The sequence below is a fragment of the Girardinichthys multiradiatus genome, chromosome 2, assembly GCF_021462225.1.
Source record: "Girardinichthys multiradiatus isolate DD_20200921_A chromosome 2, DD_fGirMul_XY1, whole genome shotgun sequence".
NCBI classification, from domain to species: Eukaryota; Metazoa; Chordata; class Actinopteri; order Cyprinodontiformes; family Goodeidae; genus Girardinichthys; species Girardinichthys multiradiatus.
Window position 1 is genome coordinate 23,953,109 of NC_061795.1, and position 27,947 is coordinate 23,981,055.

Below are 27,947 nucleotides of genomic sequence, written 5' to 3' on the forward strand. Positions count from 1 at the left end.
AGCCATTACCATCAGCCTCACTTTGATCTGCTTTGGGACAACAAGCCCACAGTGGCAGCCATGAAGTGGACTGTGGTGTGGTTGTGTTTCTTGAGTTTTTCTGCTGCGATTCAAGCCGTAGATGGTAAGACTTACATGTTTAAGAGTTTTAAGGACTACATGACTACCTCAAATATTAATATTGTGTTTCTACTACTCAAAGTAATACTGAAGAGATGCTCAATGTTAAATTTCTGTTCCAAAAAGATATAACAAGTACATAGTATGTTATTTTAAACTTATGTGGGAAAATATATAGGAGTAATATATATTTTACTGTTTAATTTTTGCTTTCTAGTTCGAAACCATGTTAACAACATCTGCAGCACTTGGGGCAGACAGCACTTTAAAACCTTTGATGGTGATGTGTACCAATTTCCTGGCTTTTGTGAGTACAACCTGGTCAAAGACTGCCACGGATCCCAGGGCAAGTTCTCAGTTCACATTAAAAGGGAGAAAAATGATGGAATAATTACGATAAGTTACACAGTGGTAACTGTCAATGAAAATACATTCAACCTAACCAAGAAATTGGTCAAGAAAAACAATGAACTGTAAGTAAAATAAGCCAGAGAAATGAAGATGCATTTGTTCAGAAAGTTAAAACATTTGAGAAAGAATTCCCTGTTTAATACTTTATTCATTTATTTTTTTTATCAGAGTCACTCTGCCACACTACAGTGGGGGGGTAAAAGTGGAAGAAAGTACATTTTACATCAAGCTTGATGCTCCCAGAGTTGGCATTTCTGTCATGTGGAACCGTGAAGATGCAGTCATGGTAATAAGTTAAAAAGAAACATCTTCCTTTGATATCACATTGGACCCAAATCATTTACTCGCAGTTATTGACTAACAAAAGAAAATACCTTTCCATGGAGAAACAAAAAGTAATCCCTGCAGAGAGCTGAATATCTGCATGACACAAAATTTGATTTTGTCAGTTATTGTGCATAGGATTAACATTGTTGTAAAATAGAAGGTGAACTGATTGCTAACTTTGGTAACACCGAAAAAATATAAAGACCCTTTCTTTTCTGTTGTGTGTGTTTCAGGTGGAAGTTTCAAACAACTATAAAAACCAAACTTGTGGACTTTGTGGAGACTTTAATGGTGTTCCTGTCTATAATGAGCTCATTAACAATGGTCTGTTGTTCACCTAACACCTTTATGCAATGTATAAAGAATTCAAATAATCTATCATCTGCATCATCTAATTATGATCACATTTAGGTCTTTTATTATTGTTTTACTTCACCATCATGATCAGGTATTAAAATCAGCCAAGTCGAGTTTGGAAATAGTCACAAAGTGCATCTGCCAAATGATGACTGCAATGACCCCCGTGAAGACAAAGACGAGTCATTGAAGGCTGTGAATGTATCAAGTACTTGCAAGAATTCTGTGAGTTTGTTAACCAGTTAATTTGGCATTAGGCGATGTGTTTTGCTTGTGAGAAAGAAAGTAACGTTGCTCTGTCTTCTGTCTCTGTTGTTGCTTAAAGCAAAGCATCTGTGAACAAATGTTTGAGTCCTGGAGTTCATGCTCCAACTTGATTATGCCTGAAGATTACATCCAGGCATGCGTGATTGATATGTGTGCCTGCAACAACAGCAGACATTGTGCTTGTAGCACAATGTCTGAGTTTTCTCGTCAGTGTTCCCACACAGGAGGACAGCCTCCCAACTGGAGGGAACCTCATTTCTGTGGTATGCTTTATGTTCGTCTCTCTGTTTAGTGTTTTCTTTAAAATGTTTTTTTAAACAACTAAACAACATATATTTGAACGTCACAACAAAAGTAATTTTCTTGCTTTATATGCTGCCTTACAACTTGCAGAAATTACCACCTCCCTTATTTATTCCACCATTTATCTTTACAGCTAAACAGTGTCCCTACAACATGAGTTATAAGGAAAGTGCTTTTCCTTGCATGGACACTTGCACACATCAGGACACGAGATCAATGTGTGAGGACCACAAAATAGATGGTTGCTTCTGTCCTCCTGGTTAGTTCTCCTCACATGGGAAATGTGTTTTCTGTAGTTAATTCACCTACTCCCAATTCAAACTTTTTTTCTTTCTAGAAACGGTGTTTGATGATATTTCTAAGCGGGGCTGCATCCCTCAGTCTGAATGTCAGTGCAAGCATGACAAAATCTATAACTCTGGAGAAGTCTACCAACACGAAAAAACAAACTGGTATGTATGACTGAAGATTTTTACAGAATGATTTTTTTTTTTTTTTTGCAGACTGTTTGTTGTACGGACTTTTTTTCTTTTTCAGTACTTGTTTAGAGGGGAGGTGGGAATGTGAGAGTTTTGAAACACCCGCTACATGCTCAGTTGAGGAAGGTTCACATTTCACAACCTTTGATGGTACAACCTATACATTTCATGGAAGCTGTCACTATACCCTGGCCAAGGTGGAAAGCAGGGTAAATGAGGCATAATTTGATAAAATAATACAGCCCAGAGATGAAAGTAAAAAAGTATAGTTGGCTTCTTATTTATATATATATATATATATATTTATATATATCTTAATAAATTCATATATTTCAGGATGGGGTGAGTCCAAATTTTACCATCCGAGCCTTGTTAGAACCATGTGCCGAAGAAAAATATGACACTTGTCTGAAGGCTATAAAATTCCATCTGGGTGAAGACCATGTGAGTAAAATACTAGCTTTAATGGATTCCCTTTCTAAGTTCACACTAATATTTGAAGCTCATTGATATTACTCTGTATTTCTCCAGGTCTTAATGTTTAAATCTGATGGCTCAGTTCTGGAGAATATGGTCGTTGTCAGTTTACCATACTACTCAGGTGGGTGAGCTGATTAAAAATAATGAGTTAACCATGCTGTTCTCAGCTTTCATTTATTTTACATCAGGACCTAATCTCCATGACTTTATTTTTAGGGGAATTTAGAATATTTCATGCTTCTTCAATTGACATCTTGCTCTATACCAAGTTTGGGGTGCAAATTCAGATCCAGCGTATCCCTGTCATGCAAGTCTACATCAGCTTGGAAAATAGCTACAAAGAAAAGACATATGGTAAGTGTTCTATTACTCTTGATCCTACCCTGCATGTTTCATATTACAATTGAAAACACAGTATTGCTAATATGAAGAAAAAAATATTTACACAAGACGTCTGATCAATAGTATTATGGAATAGATGTTTAGTGTGCTCTGGCTTCCTTATTTTCAATTAAATTATGCTCTAAAGCTTTCTAAAGCCTTGATTTTTTGAACATTGATAGGGTTCTGTCTGCTATGCACTTATATGACAATACAAATTTGATTCAAATGGTGCTCAGTTCTGCTAGCCTTAAAAACGAGCTGAAGACTGAATTGCGAGCATCTTTCAACTAAATGGAATAAAACTTGATGACATCAGTTTATTAAAGAAAGAGCATGGCAGTCACTTATTCTCACCTCTGAAAAGCTGTCTCTATTCCATTACAAATACTGCATGTTGGATTAAAACAACATATCAATATAAAATAAATAAACGCTGAAAATGAGACAAAAGCATATCCTGGTATGAGATTGTGAGCCACTTTGACTTTATTCCATAAAGTCTACTGTAACATTTTGAAATTATTTTCATACGCCACTCTAGAAATTTTATCTAAAATGTAGAATGTAAGTAAGCAAATTTGTTTGCTTAGCTAAATATTCTTACATTCTTACATTAACACTTACTGAGTGAGTGTGTCTGAGATTTAAAAGCACACACCACAAATTATTGTTTTTGTTCACATAGAAATATGTGCTCACACCACAAATCTAATGTCACACCAGGCTACCTTTTAAAATCATTGAACTGGATAACCAGAGATGTTAAAAAACTCTGTATATTCCGTCTGGCATTATTCAACAAAAAGAGGTGGCAGTTAAAGCTTGAAGATACCTCAATAATCACCCTAATTTGCCTTCTTCATCATGACGGACAATGCCAAGGGCACTTTTTTTAAAGATTTCCTTCTGCAGTGGCTTTGGATGCATAGGTATGCAGGTGGTATGGGTTTGTTCTGTTACCGGTGGGTTGCAGGTTGAAACCTCCGCTCCGTCTGTGTCAGTTGTTGTGTCCTTTGGCAAGAGACTTCTCCTGCCTTGTCTGCTGATGGTGGTCAAAAGACTTAGTGGTGCTGATTGTATGGCAGCCTCACTTCTGTCAGTCTGCCCCAGGGCAGCTGTCACTGTCAGTGTGTGAATGTGTGTATAAATGGATGAATGACTGATTGTACTGTTATTTTATTAAAGCGCTGTACACTTTGTAAGTGCAGGCCATGTATATGCCATTTATATTATGTGTTTTATATTGTGCCAAATCTATATTGCAATTATTTAATATTCCATTCCTACCTTGCTCATTTTGTAAAACATTTATGACTGATACCTTAAATTTTCTTAGCTTAAATATCAGAAGATTAAATCATCCAGTTAGGAAACATAAGGTCTTTTCGCAAAACAATTTGACAAGTATCTTACATTGTATGTTCTGATAATTAAAGTCATGTTGGGCAGGACACCAGTTCAATTCATCCATTCAGGTCATAGCCAGAAGAGGTTTCATTCTAATCAGCTCAAATGTTCTAATGATAGAACATAATATAGCATCAGATACACCCAGACACTTTTATTATTATTTTAGGGTGATTAAATACTGTATAATGCAAGTTACATTGGTGTTTGTATACATTCTCAACTGAGACGACGTTTTTTGAAGATTTTTCTTCCGGTTTGACTGACCTGGACTGACATTTTCTAAAACTTGGTGGACACTTGAATTGCTGCATAGATCCTGTTTTGAATTTTAATTAAAACCAGGCTTTTTCTCTAAATAATCGAAGGATTTCTTTTTTATATTTCTCTAGAACTTTCCAGTGTGACTGTATTGCAAGAATTGAAAGCCGATCATTTCATAAACAGCCAACAGAGAAAAAGCCAAAAAGAAAGACTAGAGCTATATGGCAAAATAAACTAATTAGATTCTCAATATGCACACTAGAAACCCTGATGTTTATAGAAAATGTACTGACAATCAAACTCAGGGTGATTTAATTTCAAATCATGAGGTTGAGAGGTGACTTTTAAAAAGCAAGAGTTTATATTTTACATATAATGCTAAATCTGTCAAACTATTAGCCATTTAATTAAGGGTTAAAGGCAAGAGAGTATATACCGGTATCTAATATTAATTTGGATGAATTCGCTTCATATTTTCAATAATATCATGCTCCCACCTTTGTGGAGAACAGTTTGAGGATTGCCCTTCAAAATCCGACACAACTGCAGACCAGTACACAGAGGACAGTCTACAAACGTATAGATTTAGATAAACTAGTTTGGTGTGGAAGAACTTGACAGGTCTACAGAGAGTCCTTACCTCAACTCAATAAAATACACTCCTAAGCCTTGTGAAAAGCCTAACCAGAGAAGCTGAAGCTAAATAAGGTTTGTTGACTACATATTTAACCGTGTGAATAAAGAATGTAATGCCAATCCAGTCATGTGTAATGCAATCATAGACCTACCATTTTATTCAATCTATGACCAATATTCATGAAATCCACCATTTGCATCAGCTTCAGACAAGTGTAATTATGTTCTTTTAACATGACGTTTCTCCAGCATCCTGAAAAACAGCAAATTTGTGAGCAGAAGAACCACAAACAAGAAAGTGTGTATATATCCTGCTCTACACGACAGCAAAATGTGTGAGAAAAAACACAACATGCTTAGTAAATCAAAATATATATTCTTAGGCTTTTCAATTTATTTCAATAATTACCTGTTTAATAATAATTACCAAATCCATTTTGTCAACCTGTTCCTCTATTTCATTTAACATGAAAGATAATACCCTTAGTATTTAAGATACACTAAAAAAAAAATACAAACAACATGGTGGATAGGCAGCCCATAACTTCAACTTTTATTACTATTTTAACTTTTCACTAAGGCGTGGGCTCAGATTTTATATATGGCATAAAGCAGGCTTTATGTTCTTGAAAGATTTTTTGAAATAGTACAAATTAGCATAATTTGAACCACTTTCCACAAAGTTTATTTTTCCAAAGAAATAACATAAGATATCCGCAGTTCAAGTTTTCTTCAGTCCCACCTTCCCAATTTACTAGATACCTGCTCACCAAACTAGCCGATAAGTTTATTTTACAACCTTCAGGCAAAAATCAAATCCCGCTCATTTGCAATACATTGTGTGGAACAAGTCCAGAGTTTTCAGAAGAAAATAAAATCTGCAAAGTAGAAAGACTTACATAGGAATGCTTTTTTTAAATAATTTAATTAATTAATTAATTATTTTACATTAATTTGTACAATGCTGAGAAATTTAAGCACTATAAACAAACAATAATAAAGAAAAGTGTAAAGAAATCAGTAAAATGCATAAAAAAAGAAATTTCTGTATGAGGAATAAATGAGGACAACTCCTCATTTATTCCCACTTGGAACGGGTAAAGAAACACAGGTGTATCACATCAGATACACTTGATTAAATCATTGCTCAACAAAACCTTAAAATGTCATCATGGACAGACTGTTGATGAATGAAGGTCATGCCCGTACAATTTGAAATGTTTATCTTTCATGGGAGGGATGCACGGAGGAAAATTTGCTTCCCAAGAGAAACCCTGAAGGCCAGAATGATGTTTGCCAGAGAGAACGTAGACAAAGACCAGGACTAATGTGATGATGGACTTCGCACAAATGAGTCTAAAATTGAAATATTTGGAGATGAGCACAGAGGAGATGTTTAGCAAAAACTACATGCATCTTTCTAAGAAAATATTACCAACACTAATGCATATGGTGGACATGTCATAATTTGGGGATAGTCTGCAGCAGCAGGTCCTGACGAGTTCACGATCAAAGAATCCACCATAGAGTTGTAGATGGATAGAAGAAGCATCCCACTGATATTATTTAAATACTGTGGGTAACACTAGCAACGTATGTATTGAATCCACATTGATGTTTATAAACTTGTTTGATGAATAAAACAAGGCTAATCTCAGGTTAATCTGCATTTAAATCACTTAAATCACAAGTATAAAAAAGAGATTAGACTTTTTCTTTAAGAACTGACTACTTAATGCCATGTTTTAATTTTCCCACACAACTTTATATGAAATGATTGAGGTTCAGCTCTTACTTGGTACATCTAACATTACTTTGTGTGACCAGTCTTCATTACAGCTTAAAATATTCCACGGAGTCTACTTGTCCAGAGGCAAGTTAGCTTTGATCAACCCGGGTTTGGATCCACACCCTGATACTTGTTACGATGATGAGGCTACTCTAATTCCGACATTTTACACATATAGTGTATTAGAAAAAGAAATCATGGAAATAATCATTATTTATTTAACTGTCTTAACTTTGCTTCCTTTTTTAACCATTATTTAATTTCACTGTGCAGTCAATTATACCTTATTTTATACTTATTATTAAATAGTTTGTGCTCTTGATCCTGAACAATAATGTTTGTTTAATGTAGTCATGGAATAAAAAAAAAAAAAACCTCAAAGTAAAATGTATTGGGCTCTGAGTTCTGTCTTAGCATGTCCTACCATTTAATGTTCTAACCAATTTTTTAGGTTTATGTGGTACCTTCAACGCGGTCTCTAATGATGACATGAAGACTCCTCAGGGGATCGTGGAAGGATCTCCAGTAACCTTCAGTAACTCATGGAAGGCAAGCCCACCGTGCGTAGACAGAGAGGAAAGACTCGATCGTCCCTGTAGTCACAGTTTGAGAACTGGTAAAACTTCTCTTTCCGATAAGCAAACAATGTGCATAACAATTTTTCAGCATTTTGAAAGTTAATTGAAGTGTGAAAATAATTTTTTACCTACCTGTAGAGGAATATGCTAAACACTGGTGCGACATGCTTCGAAATCCAAATGGGACATTTGCAAATTGCCATCTACAATTGGATCCTAAAATTTATTACGAGGTACAACATAACCTTTCTTTATCACCTTTTATAATGTTTAATTGCATTGTAATTTAGTGGAAGTATTTTCCTTTATCTGCAGCGTTGCCTTTATTCCACCTGCAACTGTGAGAAAAGCGAGGACTGCTTATGTGCTGTCTTGACTTCTTATGGTCGGGCCTGTGCAGCAAAAGGAAAGTTTGTGGCAGATTTTGGACAAGTGTGTGGTAAGGAATTTTTAATTTTCAGGAGACACACAGATGACTATTTAACTAATAGTCAACTTGTCATCTGTAACTTGAAAGTCATAAAACAGCCTCTTCACTTTGTCCACAAAATAGAGAAACACACAAAGAACTGTCCATCAAATCAGATCTTCACTTACAATCATCGGAGGTGCCAGCCGACCTGTAGTTCGCTGAGCTCAGAGAAGCAGAGCTGCACTTCACAATTCTTGCCTGTGGTTGGCTGTTTCTGCCCTGATGGTCTCTATCTAAATGAAAAAGGCACTTGTGTGCCCAAAGAAGAATGTTCCTGTTCCCATAATGGAGATTACATTAAGGCAGGAAAGTCTGTCAACCAAAATCATGAGCACTGGTGAGTTAGAAGAAAAATTTTATAATGTTTATTTGGCATGTTTGTAATATTTAATTGTAACATGCATGCTCATTATGAGGGATTGCTGCAAAGTCAACACCAGGGACTGTCCACAGTCGCTACATGCTCATCCAGGAGGAGTGAATGCTACAAGTCTCTGACTCGATGCAATCTGTTGGGTTTCCTTAGACAGAGAAACTTTTTATCCAATTTGAATAAATAACTGAATCTGACTGCACTGTTCAATGGTTAGGATTAATTGGAATGTATGTACCTGACTTTGTGGAGTGCCTTGAGACAACAGGTGTTGTGAATTGGCGCTATATAAATAAACTGAATTGAAAATTGAATTGAATAGATGGAGTATTTTATACCTTCCTGTTTTTTAATATTTGTTTGCTTTATTTTTAGTGTGTGCAGCAAAGGAAGACTTCATTGCCATTCTCAAAAAAGCAGCTCAATAGGTCAGTTATTAGGCTACTCACATTTATACTTTACTTTACTTATTTAATGATAATAAATTACATAATTAATTACATAATTAATTTAGGTAGCAATTTCAATATGTAATGAGTTTTTCCTTTTTGTACAGAATGTCTTCATCCAAAAGTGTACTTCAACTGCTCTAATGCCAGCGCTGGGAGCCTCGGACCGCAATGCGCTCGAACTTGTTTAAATCTGGATAATAATGTTTGTGTGAGTTGCCATCTTGTTGATCTTATGTGACCTTGACATACCTCTCTGCATCAATCAACACGAGCAGCTCAGACCTTGCAGACAAGCACACGTTCCAGTCCTGCTATTGTAAGCTCAGCTCCACTTAGATATACCCTATATTCACTACAGCCTTTTATAGGGCCTTTCCACCAAAGAGCTGGTTCTAGAGCCAGTTCTTAACTGGTTCTCTAAAAAGCACTAGTTTGCTTTTTCGGCACCCAAGGGCCAAGTCAGAGCAGCATTATAAATGTGTCTTTTCATTTATTGTTTGATCCTCCAGTTCTATTCTTTTTTTGTGATGGGTTATAGTGTTATGAGACCATTTAACCACACTTTTTACAAGTATTCCTGCAAAGAGATGCCCTGATATCACCTCCCCATTTTAATAACACTGCAGATAATAAAAGAAGTTCCCGAGTTTTAGCGAGGACAAACAAAGAACTGGTGCTAACTATATATTAGCACCAGGTAAGCACTGGAACAGGTTTAATGGAAAATGCCACTTATGGGGTGATAATGAACTGCTGTCTACTCTGCAGAATGGACAAAAAGAAATAATATCATAATGTAATAATGTCTAACAACATGAAGGAAAATGCAGCACCAGAAATAACATGTGCTGTAAAGCCCCATGTTAGGAGATTAAAAAAACACTGAACAAACAGATTTAGTCAGATTTGTATTTTAGTGTATTAGATTATATTTACAAAATTTTAATTTTGAATACAATAAGAGGCTTCTACTTATTTGCTTCCAGTCCACCCATTAAAATGAAATCAAAATTCAGTTCAATTACTAATTTTATATGTCTAACAAAAATCCTAAATATGCGATTTATTAATGTGTCATATTTGTTTTTTTTTAGTTTGCTGGCTTGTTTTTATTTGTTGGACATATGCTAAAATGTTTAGTGGCTGAGTTTGTTGGAACAATAAATACTGGTGTGAATATAAATGAACAGCCTCCTGACACCAACGCAGCACCTCTCTCCATCCAGCCTATGGTCTGGTTTTAGCTCAGAGATGCCCCATAAATCCATGTTAAGCAGACCAACATGCTATGCAACATGATTTCTAACAGGCATACAAAATCCAATGGTATTATCCTCGAAATGAACATTAAGTAGGAAGGGATGAAAGGACGAGTGACTGACGAGTGACTGTCGAGTGACTGGCTAACCGCTAGTACAAAGCGCTTCGCCAGTCACTCGACTGCGGGAGGTTAATTGAACAATTAGAACAAAAAACACAAAACACCAATCACAAATAGTTTATTGTTTATGTATTCCAATTGCTGTATATTTCCTACTCTTTCAGGACTCATCAGAGTGTGAATCTGGCTGCATGTGTCCGGCTGACCAAATTGATGATGGCAAAGGTTCCTGTGTGAAAGATGTGAATAAATGCCCATGTCAGCATAACCGTCAATTATATAAACCTCGACATCACATTTTTCAAGATTGCAACAGATGGTAAGAAAACTATTTTCACCAACTCCATGATTTCAAATTAAAAACCATTATTAAAAAGAAAAGTTTTATGTTATAATTATATAATTTGCTGTACCTGTTTTCAATACATTTAGCACTTGCAAACATGGAAGATGGGACTGCACAAAAAACAAATGTCCAGAAACCTGCATTATTTATGGAAGTGGACATCACAAAACGTTTGATAAGCGAGCATATGAGTTTCAAGGAAAGTGTCCCTATGTGGCTGTCAAGGTAAATTAAATAATGTCAAAACAATTCAAATAATAAGTGTATTCCAAGTCTTCAGGCAGGCTCCAAAATTGGAATGCTGTTTTGGACATGGGAAGGTTGGCACAAAGTCAGCACTGACTAACTTGTATATTTACTGGAAAACTACATTTTTATAAATGTTACAGTGTGCACAAAAAGGAACAAAACGTATTTGTGAAAAATGATTTGTGACTGCATGTGTGAAAATGCAAAGTTGTTCCCAGTGGGTGCTTGTCTGTAACAAAATAACATTTGTTGTTTCAGTTGGTAAAAATAGATCAAAAACTGCTCCTATGTTGCAACCTGTTACAATAAGCTGGTGAAAAAAAGCATCTTTATCATTTTTCATAACTTTGAATTCTATGTCTGTATATTAGATAATTTGATCAGTGTTTGCTATTTTTGAAATAGAGAGGCACAATATTTAATTAACTTCTTCTTGTTTAGAACACATGTTCCAATAAAACAGTAGAGGATAACTTTGAAGTTATCACAGAAGATGAAGCATGTGGATCCACAGGCGCAACTTGTTCCAAAACTGTTCAAATTCAACTGGGGGTAAGTACAGGCATATAAAATCATTTTAAAAAGGGAACCGAATTAACCATGTTTATTATAAGAACAGTGTTATCAAAAAAGTGAGTATTAAGAATAGTATTTTACAATTATGAACATTTCCTTCACATTTCAGAGAAATAAAATTAAGCTCACAAATGGCCGATATGAAGAAGAGGATTTGGGACATGGCAGCAACATAAGTTATAACATAAGGAAGCAAGGCTTGTATATTGTGGTGACTTCCTATATTGGTCTGACAGTGATATGGGATCGCAAAACATTCTTTTTGATCCAACTGCAACCACATTACAGAGTAAGTCTCATCAATTGTTTACAAAGTGAAAAGTGTCATGCATATGAGGTTAAAGTTGGCCTGGTTGTGGCTAATTTGGGGACTGTGGGTTGAGAGCTCCTGTTTTTTTGTTTTTCTTTTCTCCAAAGGCATCTTTCTGAAAAGGGAACCATTTCTGGGAACCAGGGTAGTTTTCTGGGACCATTATTTAACCCTCTCCGTTTGTCATTCCCCCCAATTATGAAATCGTCCGCAGTTCAAATTTTCCTTTCACCCTACCTGTAGAAGACTTTGAATCACTGATAATACAAGACTATGAATATAACTAGGGATGTTCAAACTGTTGAGGTAGCTACGTTTACGTCTGAATTTTGCCTGAGAGTGTTCACATTGCTGAAATAATCAATAAACACGAGATTGTAATCCCAGCTGGTGCTATGCCTCCTCTCATCTCAAAAGTGCAAAATGTCTGACATCTACAGTAATAAAATTGCCTGAAATTTGTTTGGCTTACATATTTCGGTGAATATCTTCAAAACGTTTGCTTGTACAAAACCACAAACTTGAAACAAGATTTTGTGGACAAAGCTGATCTACAAACCAGGCGCAAATCAAATTGTGTGTGTAAAATCCGCAGAGCAGCGGGCACAAAGTGTTTAGAGTGTTTGCCTTCATGAAATGCAAAACATAAGATAATGACCCAATGCTCCAAACCAAAAGGACATTGAAGAAAAAACAAATAAGAAAAACTGTCCTGTGCCCTCTTAGTCAGAGAGAGATTATTCAAGTTTTTTTCTCCCTCAAAGTTCCTTTACGCCTCTGTAGGAAGCACATTTATGTTGTATTAAATTATTATGGTCCTACATTATTGTTTCGGTAACCAAAACAACAAGTGTGACCCAATGTTTGGGTCAAGCGAGTCATATTCCTCAAATCAAATCACTTATCACAGAAAGAAAGCTAAAAGCTCTCCAGTGTTGGTGGAGGTAAATACAATTGTTTTAGAATTGTATTTCGATATGAAGTCTGACAGTGGCTGAAACTTTTCTGCACCTCTTATCCTTTTTTCCTTTTTTTTTTTTTTGCACCTCTTATCCATTGTCTTTGTAGACCCGCTTATTGCACATGCAATTTGTTTTTAACCCACAAGCACTTTAGCTCTCCTTATTTGGAATCTTTGAAGATCAGGCACAAAGTGCACAGATGTGTTTTTAGCTGAAAGTCAGAGCTTTTTATTTTCGCAACAGGAGCCTTCCACACTCAGCAGTTGAACAGCATATAGGTCAGCATATACTTGCATGAATGTTTAAGACCACAACTATTTAAATGAACATTTGATGCAGTGCGACTATTTTTTGCCTCATCTGTGTTCTATTTGTCCTTGCTAATATTTGTTAAAATACTGATATTAGGGATTTGGAGATCATTGGTAGCAGCAACAGTAGCAGTAAAATATCTACAGACATATTGGAGCTAAGACAACCTCCTTCAAATGTAACAAAGTTGGTGTTAAATGTTTGTGCTGCAAAGTTTTTAACTTTTGCCATTATCATTTTAAAGATATGAATAAAAATGTACAGAGGTCATCAAAGGTCAACCAGTCCCCCACATTGATGAAAGTTGGTGTCAATCAGCTGTGCTAAGTTTAAGCTGGTTTATGCTGGTAAAATTTTTATTTGTCCCACTATCATTATTAAAAGACAACCTCCTTCTTCAAATGTAACAAAGTTAAAAATTATTTAAAAGTGAATTTTGATTTTACTTTTGAGTGAATGCTTGGCGCTAACACAGAAAGTTGTTTATTATATGCAGAGTTGCCCAGCTAATTGATAGTTGAGCAGATACCTGCTGAAAAGGCTGTAATTGAATATTCAACAATTGTGATTGGTCAGTTTGTTTTAATGACACTACGTTCAACCAATTCTTTCATTTCACCCAAAGCCTTAATTAATGTCAATTAAGACATCTGAGACAATGCCAGATACCAACAGAGGATTAGAGGCTGATGGTTTGGCATTGGGTCTGAATTCCCCTGTTTTGGGCTCTGGGCATCACAAACAAAAGACATATCACTATGTTTGTCTTAACCAGGGTTGTGTCAGTTCATCCTTAACAAGAACTAGTTCTAAACTCAGTTCAACCAGGTAAAAATAAATACATTTTGTTTAGTTATCAAATTTAATTTGAAGAAGAGTTTAAAAAGTACAATATAGATCATGAACTCATCTGTCATATAAAAACCAGCATTGTTAAGTTTAAAGTACTGAGCTCTAACACTTGTTTTAGGTAATGTGGTGGGAGTGGTTGAACTTTGAAGACTTTAACTTCAAAATCCATAAAGTGATAGAGGCTTAGGAGGGCTGGTTTGCCTTTGAAATCAAAGACAGAAAAAAGGCAACAAAGTATCCAGCTGATTAACATCCGACAAGTTATACCAATAACTTATTGACTACTGTACTTTTACAGGGTGAAGTGTGTGGCCTGTGTGGAAATTTTGATGGTAATGGAGGGAACGACTTCACTACTCAGGGTGGGCTGGAAGTAAGCAATCCATTCGAATTTGCAAACAGCTGGAAAGTGCACAGCACCTGTCCAAATGTTGAAAAAAACGTTGACGCTTGTGAAAGAGCACCCCATCGAGATCACTGGGCAAAACTGAAGTGCAGCATCATCACTGATCAATTCGAAGAATGCCACTCCAAGGTAGTGATTGAACCATCTGTGCCAAAACAATGTAAAGCTGGAATTAATAAACAAAGTGCTAACAGTTAAAGGATCCTTTTGAATAATAAACAGGTAGATCCCAGTCCGTTCTATGATAACTGTGTGAAAGACTCATGTGCCTGTGACTCTGGAGGGGACTGTGAGTGTTTCTGCTCAGCGGTTGCAGCTTACGCCCAAGCTTGTAATGAGGCTGATGTTTATATTGCTTGGAGAACTCCGGACATCTGTCGTAAGTAGATCTGTTTTTTTGGAATTACAGTATATATCTATATGTATGAATTATAGCTAACATTAATGCTATTATGTTTCTTGCGAATGTAAGTCAACAATGAAGTACAAAAACTACAATTTAAAGGCATAGAGTATTTTTTTCATCAAGTATCAATAATATAGTAACATTTGAAAAGGACAGAAACAAAATGTACATGTTTTTGTTTCATTCTAATATCGTTGTGTTAATGGGTTTTTCGCATCTTTTTAGGTTTGTCTTGTCTCTGTTACTGTTGATTTCATGTTGATTTGTAAGTCAAAAACGTTAATGACTAAGTTGAAATGATCAGTTGTAGGGCTGTGAAGGTCTTATAAAGTGTAATTAACATTTTCTCGCCAAGCTGACAACTGTCTCATAATTGACTTTGTCTAGTGATATTAGCCCTAAAGAGGCAAGAATGACTTACTTTTCTTGGGTGGAAGCTAACCGTAGTTCCCAACAGAGTAAAGATGGAAAAGTCCTAACTTTGTGCTAAGTTATATGGCTATTTTAGAGTTTTTAAGGAAATTGGAGTGCATTTGATCATTCTTGGTGTAATATCTAAAATACCATCTAAACCATAATTGGATATTTTTATAAAAGAGCTATTTATAAACAGATTATTTAAAGTAGATGTTTAACTGATTTGCTGCTGCACACATGACTTAAATAAATGCATGACAATACTTGTAGCCTAGACCTGTGATCATAATCTCTAATAGAGATACATACAGAGGTTGTTTGCACACTGAGATCTGATGATAAGTTCAAAGAAATTTTAGAGCAACATTATATTGATCATTAGTTAAATGTATTTATAACTAAAACATTTTTTCTAGCTGTCTTTTGTGATTTCTACAATAATCCCAACGAATGCACATGGCACTACTCCAACTTTCCTCCACCCAAGTACAATCCCTGCCCATACTGCAACCAAACTGTCTTAAAGCTCGAAGGTGAGATAATAATTCAACATATGTTTTGATGAATCTGTTGTATACGCTAATTAAAATCTTGAAGTTTGTAATTGTATGCCTTTCTGTGGGAAAAACATATGAAGATTTTATGTAACCATTAATTATTTTAAAGAAAACCGACAACATATTTTTATTTTTTTAAACATTCTATTTTGTGTATTTTTCTTAGTATTTTACCCATCAATAACTTGCATGATGTTTATGATGCATTTTCCACAGGCTGTTATCCTGCATGTCCACAAGAGAAGCCATTGTTTGATGAGAATAAACAGGAATGTGTGGAAGAATGTAATGAGGATCCATGCATAACAACTACAACCAATACACCAACAACAACAACCACCACAACTACAACTGAAACACCAACCACAATCACTACATCAACTGAAACACCAACTACAACCATTACATCAACTGAAACACCAACTACAACAGCTTCAACTACAGCTGAAACACTAACTACATCTATTACATCAACTGATTCTACAACTACAGCCACTTCAACAACAACTGCTACAACTACAACAGAAACACCAACTACAATCACTACATCAACTGAAACACCAACTACACCCATTTCATCAACTGAAACACCAACTACAACAGCTTCAACTACAGCTGAAACACTAACTACATCTATTACATCAACTGATTCTACAACTACAGCCACTTCAACAACAACTGCTACAACTACAACAGAAACACCAATTACAATCACTACATCAACTGAAACACCAACTACAACCATTACATCAACTGAAACACCGACTACACCCATTACATCAACAGAATCTACAACTACGACCACTACAACAACAACCACTACAACTACGACTGAAACACCAACTACAAACATTACATCAACTGAAACACCGAATACAACCAGTTCAACTTCAAGTACTACTCCTTCATGTAGTCCTGGAACTTGTAATTGGTCCGAATGGTATGACGTACATGACCCAACCAAGGACAAAAATGACAATGAAACATATGACAACATTAGAGAAAGTGGCAAAGCCATATGCTACAATCCCCAAGAAATTGATTGCAGATCATCTGAAAATCCCGAATTAGAGCTGAGTTTTTATCTGAGTGAAACTGGCCAAAAGGTGACTTGTGATGTCAACAGTGGGCTGATATGTAAAAAAGAAGAACAGTTAAAATTGAAAAAGTGTTTCAACTACAAGATACGGGTATGTTGTGGGACAGTTCCATGTTTTACAACTACAACTACACCTGAAACACCAACTACAACCATTACATCAACTGAAACACCAACTTCAACTATTACATCAACTGAAACACCAACCACACCCATTACATCAACTAAATCTACAACTACAACCACTTCAACAACAACCACTACAACTACAACTGAAACACCAACTACAATCACTACAACAACTGAAACACCAACTACAATCACTACATCAACTGAAACACCAACTACAATCACTACATCAACTGAAACACCAACTACAACCATTACATCAACTGAAACACCGACTACAACAGCTTCAACTACAGCTGAAACACTAACTACATCTATTACATCAACTGAATCTACAACTACAACCACTTCAACAACAACCACCACAACTACCACTGAAACACCAACTACAATCACTGCATCGACTAAAACACCAACTACACCCAATACATCAACTGAAACACCGACTACACCCATTACATCAACGGAATCTACAACTACGACCACTACAACAACAACCACTACAACTACGACTGAAACACCAACTACAATCCATACATCAACTGAAACACCAACTACAACCATTACATCAACTGAAACACCGAATACAACCAGTTCAACTTCAAGTACTACTCCTTCATGTAGTCCTGGAACTTGTAATTGGTCCGAATGGTATGACGTACATGACCCAACCAAGGACAAAAATGACAATGAAACATATGACAACATTAGAGAAAGTGGCAAAGCCATATGCTACAATCCCCAAAAAATTGATTGCAGATCATCTGAAAATCCCGAATTAGAGCTGAGTTTTTATCTGAGTGAAACTGGCCAAAAGGTGACTTGTGATGTCAACAGTGGGCTGATATGTAAAAAAGAAGAACAGTTAAAATTGAAAAAGTGTTTCAACTACAAGATACGGGTATGTTGTGGGACAGTTCCATGTTTTACAACTACAACTACACCTGAAACATTAACCACAATCATTACATCAACTGAAACACCAACTACAACCATTACATCAACTGAAACACCAACTTCAACTATTACATCAACTGAAACACCAACCACACCCATTACATCAACTAAATCTACAACTACAACCACTTCAACAACAACCACTACAACTACAACTGAAACACCAACTACAATCACTACAACAACTGAAACACCAACTACAATCACTACATCAACTGAAACACCAACTACAATCACTACATCAACTGAAACACCAACTACAACCATTACATCAACTGAAACACCGACTACAACAGTTTCAACTACAGCTGAAACACTAACTACATCTATTACATCAACTGAATCTACAACTACAACCACTTCAACAACAACCACCACAACTACCACTGAAACACCAACTACAATCACTGCATCGACTAAAACACCAACTACACCCAATACATCAACTGAAACACCGACTACACCCATTACATCAACGGAATCTACAACTACGACCACTACAACAACAACCACTACAACTACGACTGAAACACCAACTACAATCCATACATCAACTGAAACACCAACTACAACCATTACATCAACTGAAACACCGAATACAACCAGTTCAACTTCAAGTACTACTCCTTCATGTAGTCCTGGAACTTGTAATTGGTCCGAATGGTATGACGTACATGACCCAACCAAGGACAAAAATGACAATGAAACATATGACAACATTAGAGAAAGTGGCAAAGCCATATGCTACAATCCCCAAAAAATTGATTGCAGATCATCTGAAAATCCCGAATTAGAGCTGAGTTTTTATCTGAGTGAAACTGGCCAAAAGGTGACTTGTGATGTCAACAGTGGGCTGATATGTAAAAAAGAAGAACAGTTAAAATTGAAAAAGTGTTTCAACTACAAGATACGGGTATGTTGTGGGACAGTTCCATGTTTTACAACTACAACTACACCTGAAACATCAACCACAATCATTACATCAACTGAAACACCAACTACAACCATTACATCAACTGAAACACCAACTTCAACTATTACATCAACTGAAACACCAACCACACCCATTACATCAACTAAATCTACAACTACAACCACTTCAACAACAACCACTACAACTACAACTGAAACACCAACTACAATCACTACAACAACTGAAACACCAACTATAATCACTACATCAACTGAAACACCAACTACAATCACTACATCAACTGAAACACCAACTACAACCATTACATCAACTGAAACACCAACTTCAACTATTACATCAACTGAAACACCAACCACACCCATTACATCAACTAATTCTACAACTACAACCACTTCAACAACAACCACCACAACTACCACTGAAACACCAACTACAGTCACTGCATCGACTAAAACACCAACTACACCCAATACATCAACTGAAACACCAACTACAACCATTACATCAACTGAAACACTGACTACAACAGCTTCAACTACAGCTAAAACACTAACTACATCTATTACATCAACTGAATCTACAACTACAACCACTTCAACAACAACCACCACAACTACCACTGAAACACCAACTACAATCACTGCATCGACTAAAACACCAACTACACCCAATACATCAACTGAAACATCAACTACAACCATTACATCAACTGAAACACTGACTACACCCATTACATCAACGGAATCTACAACTACAACCACTACAACAACAACCACTACAACTACGACTGAAACACCAACTACAATCCATACATCAACTGAAACACCAACTACAACCATTACATCAACTGAAACACCGACTACACCCATTACATCAACGGAATCTACAACTAAAACCACTTCAACAACAACCACTACAACTACAACTGAAACACCAACTACAATCACTACAACAACTGAAACACCAACTACAATCACTACATCAACTGAAACACCAACTACAATCACTACATCAACTGAAACACCAACTACAACCATTACATCAACTGAAACACCAACTTCAACTATTACATCAACTGAAACACCAACCACACCCATTACATCAACTAAATCTACAACTACAACCACTTCAACTACAACCACCACAACTACCACTGAAACACCAACTACAGTCACTGCATCGACTAAAACACCAACTACACCCAATACATCAACTGAAACACCAACTACAACCATTACATCAACTGAAACACCGACTACAACAGCTTCAACTACAGCTAAAACACTAACTACATCTATTACATCAACTGAATCTACACCTACAACCACTTCAACAACAACCACCACAACTACCACTGAAACACCAACTACAATCACTGCATCGACTAAAACACCAACTACACCCAATACATCAGCTGAAACATCAACTACAACCATTACTTCAACTGAAACACCGACTACACCCATTACATCAACGGAATCTACAACTATGACCACTACAACAACAACCACTACAACTACGACTGAAACACCAACTACAATCCATACATCAACAGAAACACCAACTACAACCATTACATCAACTGAAACACCGACTACACCCATTACATCAACGGAATCTACAACTAAAACCACTTCAACAACAACCACTACAACTACAACTGAAACACCAACTACAATCACTACATCTACTGAAACACCAACTACAATCACTACATCAACTGAAACACCAACTACAATCACTACATCAACTGAAACACCAACTACAACAGCTTCAACTACAGCTGAAACACTAACTACATCTATTACATCAACTGAATCTACAACTACAACCACTACAACAACAACCACTACAACTTCAACTGAAACACCAACTACAATCCGTACATCAACTGAAACACCAACTACAACCATTACATCAACTGAAACACCGACTACACCCATTACATCAACGGAATCTACAACTACGACCACTGCAACAACAACCACTACAACTACAACTGAAACACCAACTACAATCACTACATCAACTGAAACAGCAACTACAATCACTACATCAACTGAAACACCAACTACAATCATTACATCAAGTGAAACACCAACTACAACAGCTTCAACTACAGCTGAAACACTAACTACATCTATTACATCAACTGAATCTACAACTACAACCACTTCAACAACAACCACCACAACTACCACTGAAACACCAACTACAATCACTGCATCGACTCAAACACCAACTACACCCAATACATCAACTGAAACACCAACTACAACCACTTCAACAACAACCACCACAACTACCACTGAAACACCAACTACAATCACTGCATCGACTCAAACACCAACTACACCCAATACATCAACTGAAACACCGACTACACCCATTACATCAACGGAATCTACAACTAAAACCATTTCAACAACAACCACTACAACTACGACTGAAACACCAACTACAATCACTACATCACCCCCTATAGTCACTGCATCAATGACAACACCATCAACAGATAATTCAACCATTGACTGTCTACCATGGAATAAAAGGGTAAGAGACTCTACTTACTCTAAGCTTTCAATTACTGGGCAGGTGAACTATGCTGTTTAGTTTCATTGACAACTATTTTAGGTTTTTAACATTTTTTTCTGCAATTCATAAATGCAAGCTACTACTAAATATTTTCTAATGTTTTTCTTTATTGCAGCTAAATGAGACATTTTTTCTACCCAATTGTACCATGGGCAAATGTTTGGGGAACAATATCGTGGAAACCATGCCCTATATATGCCCGCCCATAAAGAGCATAACTTGTTCTAATGGAAAAGTTCCTGTTCTAGTATATGATGATGATAAGTATCCCTGCTGCCAACATTATGAATGTGACTGTAAGTGCTTTGATTAAAAACAGCATGAAATATACATCAGTATACATCAACTATAATATTATGACCACTGACCAGAGAAGGAAGTGACAAAGGACATAGCCGAAATTACTGTTATGCCTTAGCAATTGCACCAGTTCCAGACTCTCCATAGCATCCTTAGATGGTCTTTTGAGTCCCCATGAGCTCAATCCATTTTGCTGACAATTGAACCCTCCTAAATTTATGCAATGGTCATAATATTGTGGCTGATCAATGTATGTTGTAACACATTTCTGATTTAAAGAAATTACAGACCAAGATTTTATGTCACAACAGGTGTGTGCGAAGGATGGGGAGATCCTCATTATATGACATTTGATGGCAAATACTACAGTTACCAAGGAAACTGCAGTTATTATTTGATGAAAGAAATTATACCAAGGTATGGCTTGGAGGTTCATATTGAAAATGTCCATTGTGATCCCACTGAAGATGTTTCCTGTCCGCGATCTTTGACTGTCATCTATAAAACAGAAAATATCAAACTTATAAATCAAAATCTCAATGGACCAGCAGCCATGCAGGTAACACAAGAGGAGCACTTTGGAAATGTTATTTTGTCTTTACCTGAAATACATTATTCCAAGTAATATAAGTTATACAATAATGATTTCACAAAGAACATTGTTTGTCAGTTAGGAAAAACTGCTCTTCAGAAAATGTGTTTTATGTAGATCCACAAGAAACCATATTTTCTTATAGAAGGAAATGTTAACTTTAATCTTTTAGTTGAAATTTTTTCTTTTTCAGGCCATTAAAAAAGGAGAAATCCTTAAACTACCTTACGTCACACAAGAGGTTAAGGTGATAAGCACTTACCTTAACATGATTTTAGAGATCCTTGATCTCAAAGTGGTCATTAAGTTTGGAAGAGCTGGCTTTAATATCATCCTTCCATACAAGTACTTTGGAAGAAATACACAGGGTCATTGTGGTAAGAACAGCCTTACAGGTAGCCACATTCCTACCTACATTGGTTTGGATGGAAGTAGACTTAAAAACGTTTCTTTTTTTAGGAACCTGTACAAATAATCAGACTGATGATTGTATGCTACCTGGAGGTCATCAAGAAACAAAATGTGAAGTCATGGCAAATTATTGGCTTCTACCAGGCAGTGAAGGACCTGGCTGCAGGACTGACAAACCAACTCCTTCACCACCTACATGCCAGCCAGACTCCATTTGTGAACTACTTTGGAGCAGGTATGGTAGACAATCTCTTATGTGGTCAGACTTAAGGTAATTGAAATATACATATATTGCAAATGCATGGTAGTTTTATAATAAACAAAATTGTGCTTATACTCCGCTTTTTTGTTCCATTTTCTACTACAGGGTCTTTGCAGAATGTCATCGACTGATCTCTCCATCCAACTTCTATAAAGGCTGTGTTTTTGATAACTGTCATGTGTCCAACAAAGCAGTGGTGTGCAATAGTTTGGAAGTTTATGCTGCTGCGTGTGCAGAGATTGGAGTTTGTATTCACTGGAGGAACCACACTAATCAATGTGGTACAATGTTTTTTTTGTCATAATAGCACTATTGAAATGAAAGTACATTTTTTGCTTATTATTTCAATAGCTTTACAAACATACTGAAAATGTTTGTTTTATGTCATATTTGGGGGAACTAAACTAGGTTTTTTTCATTGTCAACAGCGACCCAATGCCCATCAAACAAAATTTATAAGCCTTGTGGTCCTGCAGAACAGCCAACTTGTGAGCAAAAGTAAGTTATTGGAAATGTTTGTCATTAGGTTTAACCACACATGTGAGCATCTGCTTAGTAAATATTGGCAAGTGCAGAACAAACGACAGCACAGAAAAGAAAAAGCAGCAATCAGAGCAAGAATTCTGTTGCATCAAAACTGGTTTAAAAAACTTGAACATCTAAACAAAATTATTAAAAAGATCTTGAGTTTAGTTCTAGCAAGGTTGTGTTTGGTTTTGGTTATATGACCCATTCAATTCATTACCTATCCTTTGTTAAAATCATGTCTGTCAATATATATGATTTGTAACAACCAAGTACAAGAGTGTCAGTGAAAATTTTAGCTGAAATGGGATGGCGCAAAGGGAGCACTGAAAACACCCAGATACTACAAAATGTGATTATTGTGTTTTTTTGTAGTTTTATACTTCTGAATTTATACTTGCTGCTGATTGCTGATCATATTTATTCAGTTAGAGAGGGTATTTCTGAAGAGGGCTTTTTGTTTTTATTTTGATGGCATAAGGTACAAGGTAAAGCCAACATGTGCCTAATATTCAGAACTGTGTTCCTATTAGTTCTCAGATCATCGGCACCTTTTCAGCTTTTCTCACGTCATAAATGTTATTTTTAAACCAAGTCACCTTGAATTGCCACATGTTGTGTTAAATTTAATTATTTTCAGTTCATTCATTTTTCGCCATAGAGGGTATATAGTTGTGTTTTTATGTGTCTTAAAATGTGTGAATATATTGCCTCTTGCTGTGTATAGCACTGACCCTGGCTTTGTGCAACAGCAGTACAGATAAGAAATAAAGTTTTAACAGGAATAATATTTTTTTTATTGATATTTGAATGTTGCAGTTCCAACGAGCCCAGCATAAACTACACTACTGAAGGCTGCTTTTGTCCTGAAGGAATGAAACTGTTTAACAAGAAATCTAATATATGTGTTAGAAGTTGTGGTGAGTATTTATTTAAATCATACAGCTTTGACAGTATTAAAAAAGAACACATAGAGTGCTAACGGTACATTTAATTCTTTGGATTCAAGGTTGCATCCTTGCTTCATTGTATGTCATCTTTAAAACATTTTGAGTATTTTTCCCCTCTGATGCAGTGCTGTACTTTTCCTTTTAGAAACCTACTGATATTGTACCTATTGTTTCCAAAATTGTTAAAAGTCCAACCTTGAATCTGTCAGATCCAAATAAGAAATAACTTTTATGACGCATAACACATTCCCCTAAATAACAAATGAACAGTTAACAATCAGTCATAGATTTTCTGCTTCTCATTCTAATAAATGTGTAAGCTTGTGCAGATTAGCCAAAAATAAGATGTTTGTTTATTTTTAAATATATAAGCCCATTATTACAGTTCTGTGAAAAAATATGTTTTTGCTTTTTTGTTATACTTGAATGTTTCAATCTTTAAACAAATTTTAATATCACAGTTATTAACACATTAAATATAAAAGTGTATTGAAATAACGATTTAATGTAATAAGAGAAAAAAGGCAATCCAAAGACAAACAACATCTAAAGCACTGGAGGCCAGTGTTCATGATTTAACAATAATTAACCCTTGTGTGGTGTTCAGGTCTATTTACTGAAGGAAAGATTATACAATTAATGTATATTTTTGTAAATTTGTTTCCACTCATATCATGATTTTAATTAAATGTTTGATTGTGAGGCATTAAAAATCACAAAATGCAACAGGTCCACTAGACCCAGAAACATTGGCTGAGTAAAAACAATATGAACACCACACAAGGGTTAAGAAACTGGGCAAAAATGGCATCACTGGAGAGTTTCAAGGTAAAAACTACTGATACCCAAAAAGATTAGAAAGCCCCATCTCAAATATCCCAAAAACTATCTTGATGGTCCCCAAGAGTTTTGAGGGATAATTCTTTGGACCAATGAGACAAAAGCTCAACATTTTGGAAGATGTTTCTCCCATTACTTCTGGCATTAACAGACCATTTGCAAATAAGATCATCATACTGAGTCAAACATGGGGGGTAGAGCCTGTTGTAATTGATGCAAACATCTGCTCTCGCCAAGATACACTAACATATATAGCAAAATAGGAAACAATGTGACACCAGGGTAACAGTCAAAGCCATCTTAATCCACCTCACAAGTAAAAACAGTCATTAAATGGTTAAAATCTTGTGGAGCAATTCAGCAAAATTTACAAATGGAGAGAATGAAGTATCATTTATTTACACTCTGTCTTTGAACAGGTTGTCTTGATCCTGATAAGAAACCCCGTAAGGTGAGCCAAATGGGATTTTCATATAAAGTCTTTAACCATGTTGTTATTTGAGACATTTAAGTCACTATTTTGGTTTTATCCCTCTAGTTTAATGAGACATTTGAATACAAATGTCAAAACTGCATCTGTGATGAGTCCACCGAAACTGTGATCTGCAAACCTAAGATGTGCCCAGTACCAGCAGAACAAACATGCATCGGTCCAGGATTTGTTCTCGTAAATCAAACTGATCCATCAGATCCCTGCTGCATTGTCCATGTTTGCCGTAAGACATATAACAATAATGTTAATTATTGCCTGTAATGTGTAATTCTTGAACTCTGTATTGAACTGACTTCTTCTTCATCTTCACAGAATGTCAGAGCAACACTTGCCCGATCAACAGCATGAACTGTCCAGTTGGATACAGGTTAAACATCAGTGTCCCTGAGGGAAAATGCTGTCCAGAATATAAATGTGGTAAGGCCATGAATTCAGTTTAAAACCTCATATAGCCAAATGACAACAGGATCACTGTTACATAACTGTTCTTGTATTTTATGTTAAATGTCTTTCCTAGAATCTATAAGAGTCTGTGTCTCCAACAATGTTGAATATCCGGTAAGAAAGAAATGTGTGGAGACTATAAACGCACCAACTTTAGTATTTTGTGTAGTAATATGTATGCATTTGTCAGCCTGGTTCTTCAGTTCCTGGACGGGAATGTGAGAACTGCACCTGCTCCACAAATTCTTTATCTGACGGTCTGATGGAAGTAAAGTGCACACCTCAACAATGCAAAGAATTGAACTGTCCAAATGTAAGCATGAAAATATGACTCTCATCCATGAAACAAATACCATGTGCCATGTATTTTACTGTGAATATTCATTTGAACGTCTGAAGGAATTTACTTTCCCTTTTCATTCTCCCAGGGATTTGAGTATAAAAAAACAAACCCAGATGAATGCTGTGGAAATTGTGAACAAACACACTGTGTAATCAATGTTAACGGTACTGAGATGCTCTTGAAGGTAAATTGGATGATCACTTTTGGGGGGTTTCTGTAACTTTGGTTTTAGTTTATAAAATCTCATTGTTTTAATGCATTTTTGTGCTGATGTTTGTGCCTGTGTGCCTGATTTTCAGCCAGGAGAAATGTGGTCACCAACTGAAAATAGGTGTGAGCGTTACGTCTGTGTTAGAACTCTTAAAACTTTCACAGCCATTAGATCGCACACTGTTTGCCCACCATTCCAAGAAAACAACTGCAAGAGTGTAAGTGGAGGTCTCATTTAATTAATTCTGCTTAATCATATGTGAACAAAAGCTAAAACATATTTGTTGTTGTGGATTTCCCTGCACAGGATACAATTCAAACTGCAGCAAATGGCTGCTGTAAAATTTGTGAGTATGATATTTTTCTTCTTTTTCAATTAAAATGACAAAATATAAACAGCTATTTTTCATTAAACTCACTTTTCAAAAGGTGTGGAGAAAGAGAAGGCCTGCAAACTAGAGACCATGGAGACTGTTATAAATCGAAATGGTTGTATTTCTAAAGTGGATATGCCGTACTGTGAAGGTTCATGCAATACTTTTGTCAAGTAAGGATGACAAACTTGTAGTTTTAATTTATGCTTATCTATCCTGTTGTAGGATTAAAGTATACTAAGATCTGCTCCTGTTTTGTTCAGGTACTCTGAAGCAGCAGATGCTATGGAACATTCCTGCTCCTGTTGTAAGGAGACACGCACAAGCAATCGTACTGTTGACCTTGTGTGTGAAAATGGTGGGCAGGTCTCTTTCACCTATATGCACGTGGAGGAGTGCAACTGTAGCCACACAGAGTGCACCACCCCTGCTAGGCAAAACATTCGCAGAAAGCGAAGCTTCACACTGCTGTGATAAATTCATCTTTCCTCACAGTAACAGATGTTGAATGTACCTGTGTCTACCAGTAACATTTAAATAATCATTAAATCTCTCACAAAGTAACTGACTTTGTGGAGTTCATTTATCAGCTGATTAAATAAAAAGATGCATCTCA

General features: G+C 36.1%; 1 protein-coding gene across 1 annotated transcript; it reads left to right on the forward strand.

Moving 5' to 3' along the window:
* Window positions 1–60: 60 nt before the first annotated feature.
* LOC124883408 (mucin-2-like) lies at window positions 61–27,947 on the forward strand. The gene is made up of 36 exons (XM_047390537.1): window positions 61–124; window positions 338–593; window positions 700–817; window positions 1,092–1,182; window positions 1,307–1,440; window positions 1,541–1,745; window positions 1,919–2,044; window positions 2,123–2,237; window positions 2,323–2,473; window positions 2,601–2,708; window positions 2,796–2,865; window positions 2,961–3,098; window positions 7,676–7,773; window positions 14,386–14,622; window positions 14,716–14,872; window positions 16,366–16,473; window positions 16,732–17,706; window positions 18,853–19,495; window positions 19,577–21,545; window positions 21,703–21,883; window positions 22,199–22,446; window positions 22,673–22,856; window positions 22,939–23,125; window positions 23,258–23,433; window positions 23,581–23,650; window positions 24,497–24,597; window positions 25,887–25,918; window positions 26,006–26,183; window positions 26,273–26,377; window positions 26,478–26,518; window positions 26,595–26,717; window positions 26,833–26,931; window positions 27,047–27,175; window positions 27,265–27,304; window positions 27,387–27,504; window positions 27,595–27,947. The coding sequence occupies exons 1-36, from the start codon at window positions 61–63 to the stop codon at window positions 27,803–27,805; spliced, it is 7,986 nt and encodes a 2,661-aa protein (XP_047246493.1). The 3' UTR covers window positions 27,806–27,947.

Excerpts from the sequence above, each read along its gene's own strand:
- LOC124883408 (XM_047390537.1), top strand. The coding sequence starts at position 61 with ATGAAGTGGACTGTGGTGTGGTTGTGTTTCTTGAGTTTTTCTGCTGCG. Across the intron at positions 14,873-16,365 it reads GAGAACTCCGGACATCTGTC|CCACTTCAACAACAACTGCT; the intron begins GTAAGTAGATCT and ends CTACAACTACAG. Across the intron at positions 22,857-22,938 it reads AAATACACAGGGTCATTGTG|GAACCTGTACAAATAATCAG; the intron begins GTAAGAACAGCC and ends TTCTTTTTTTAG.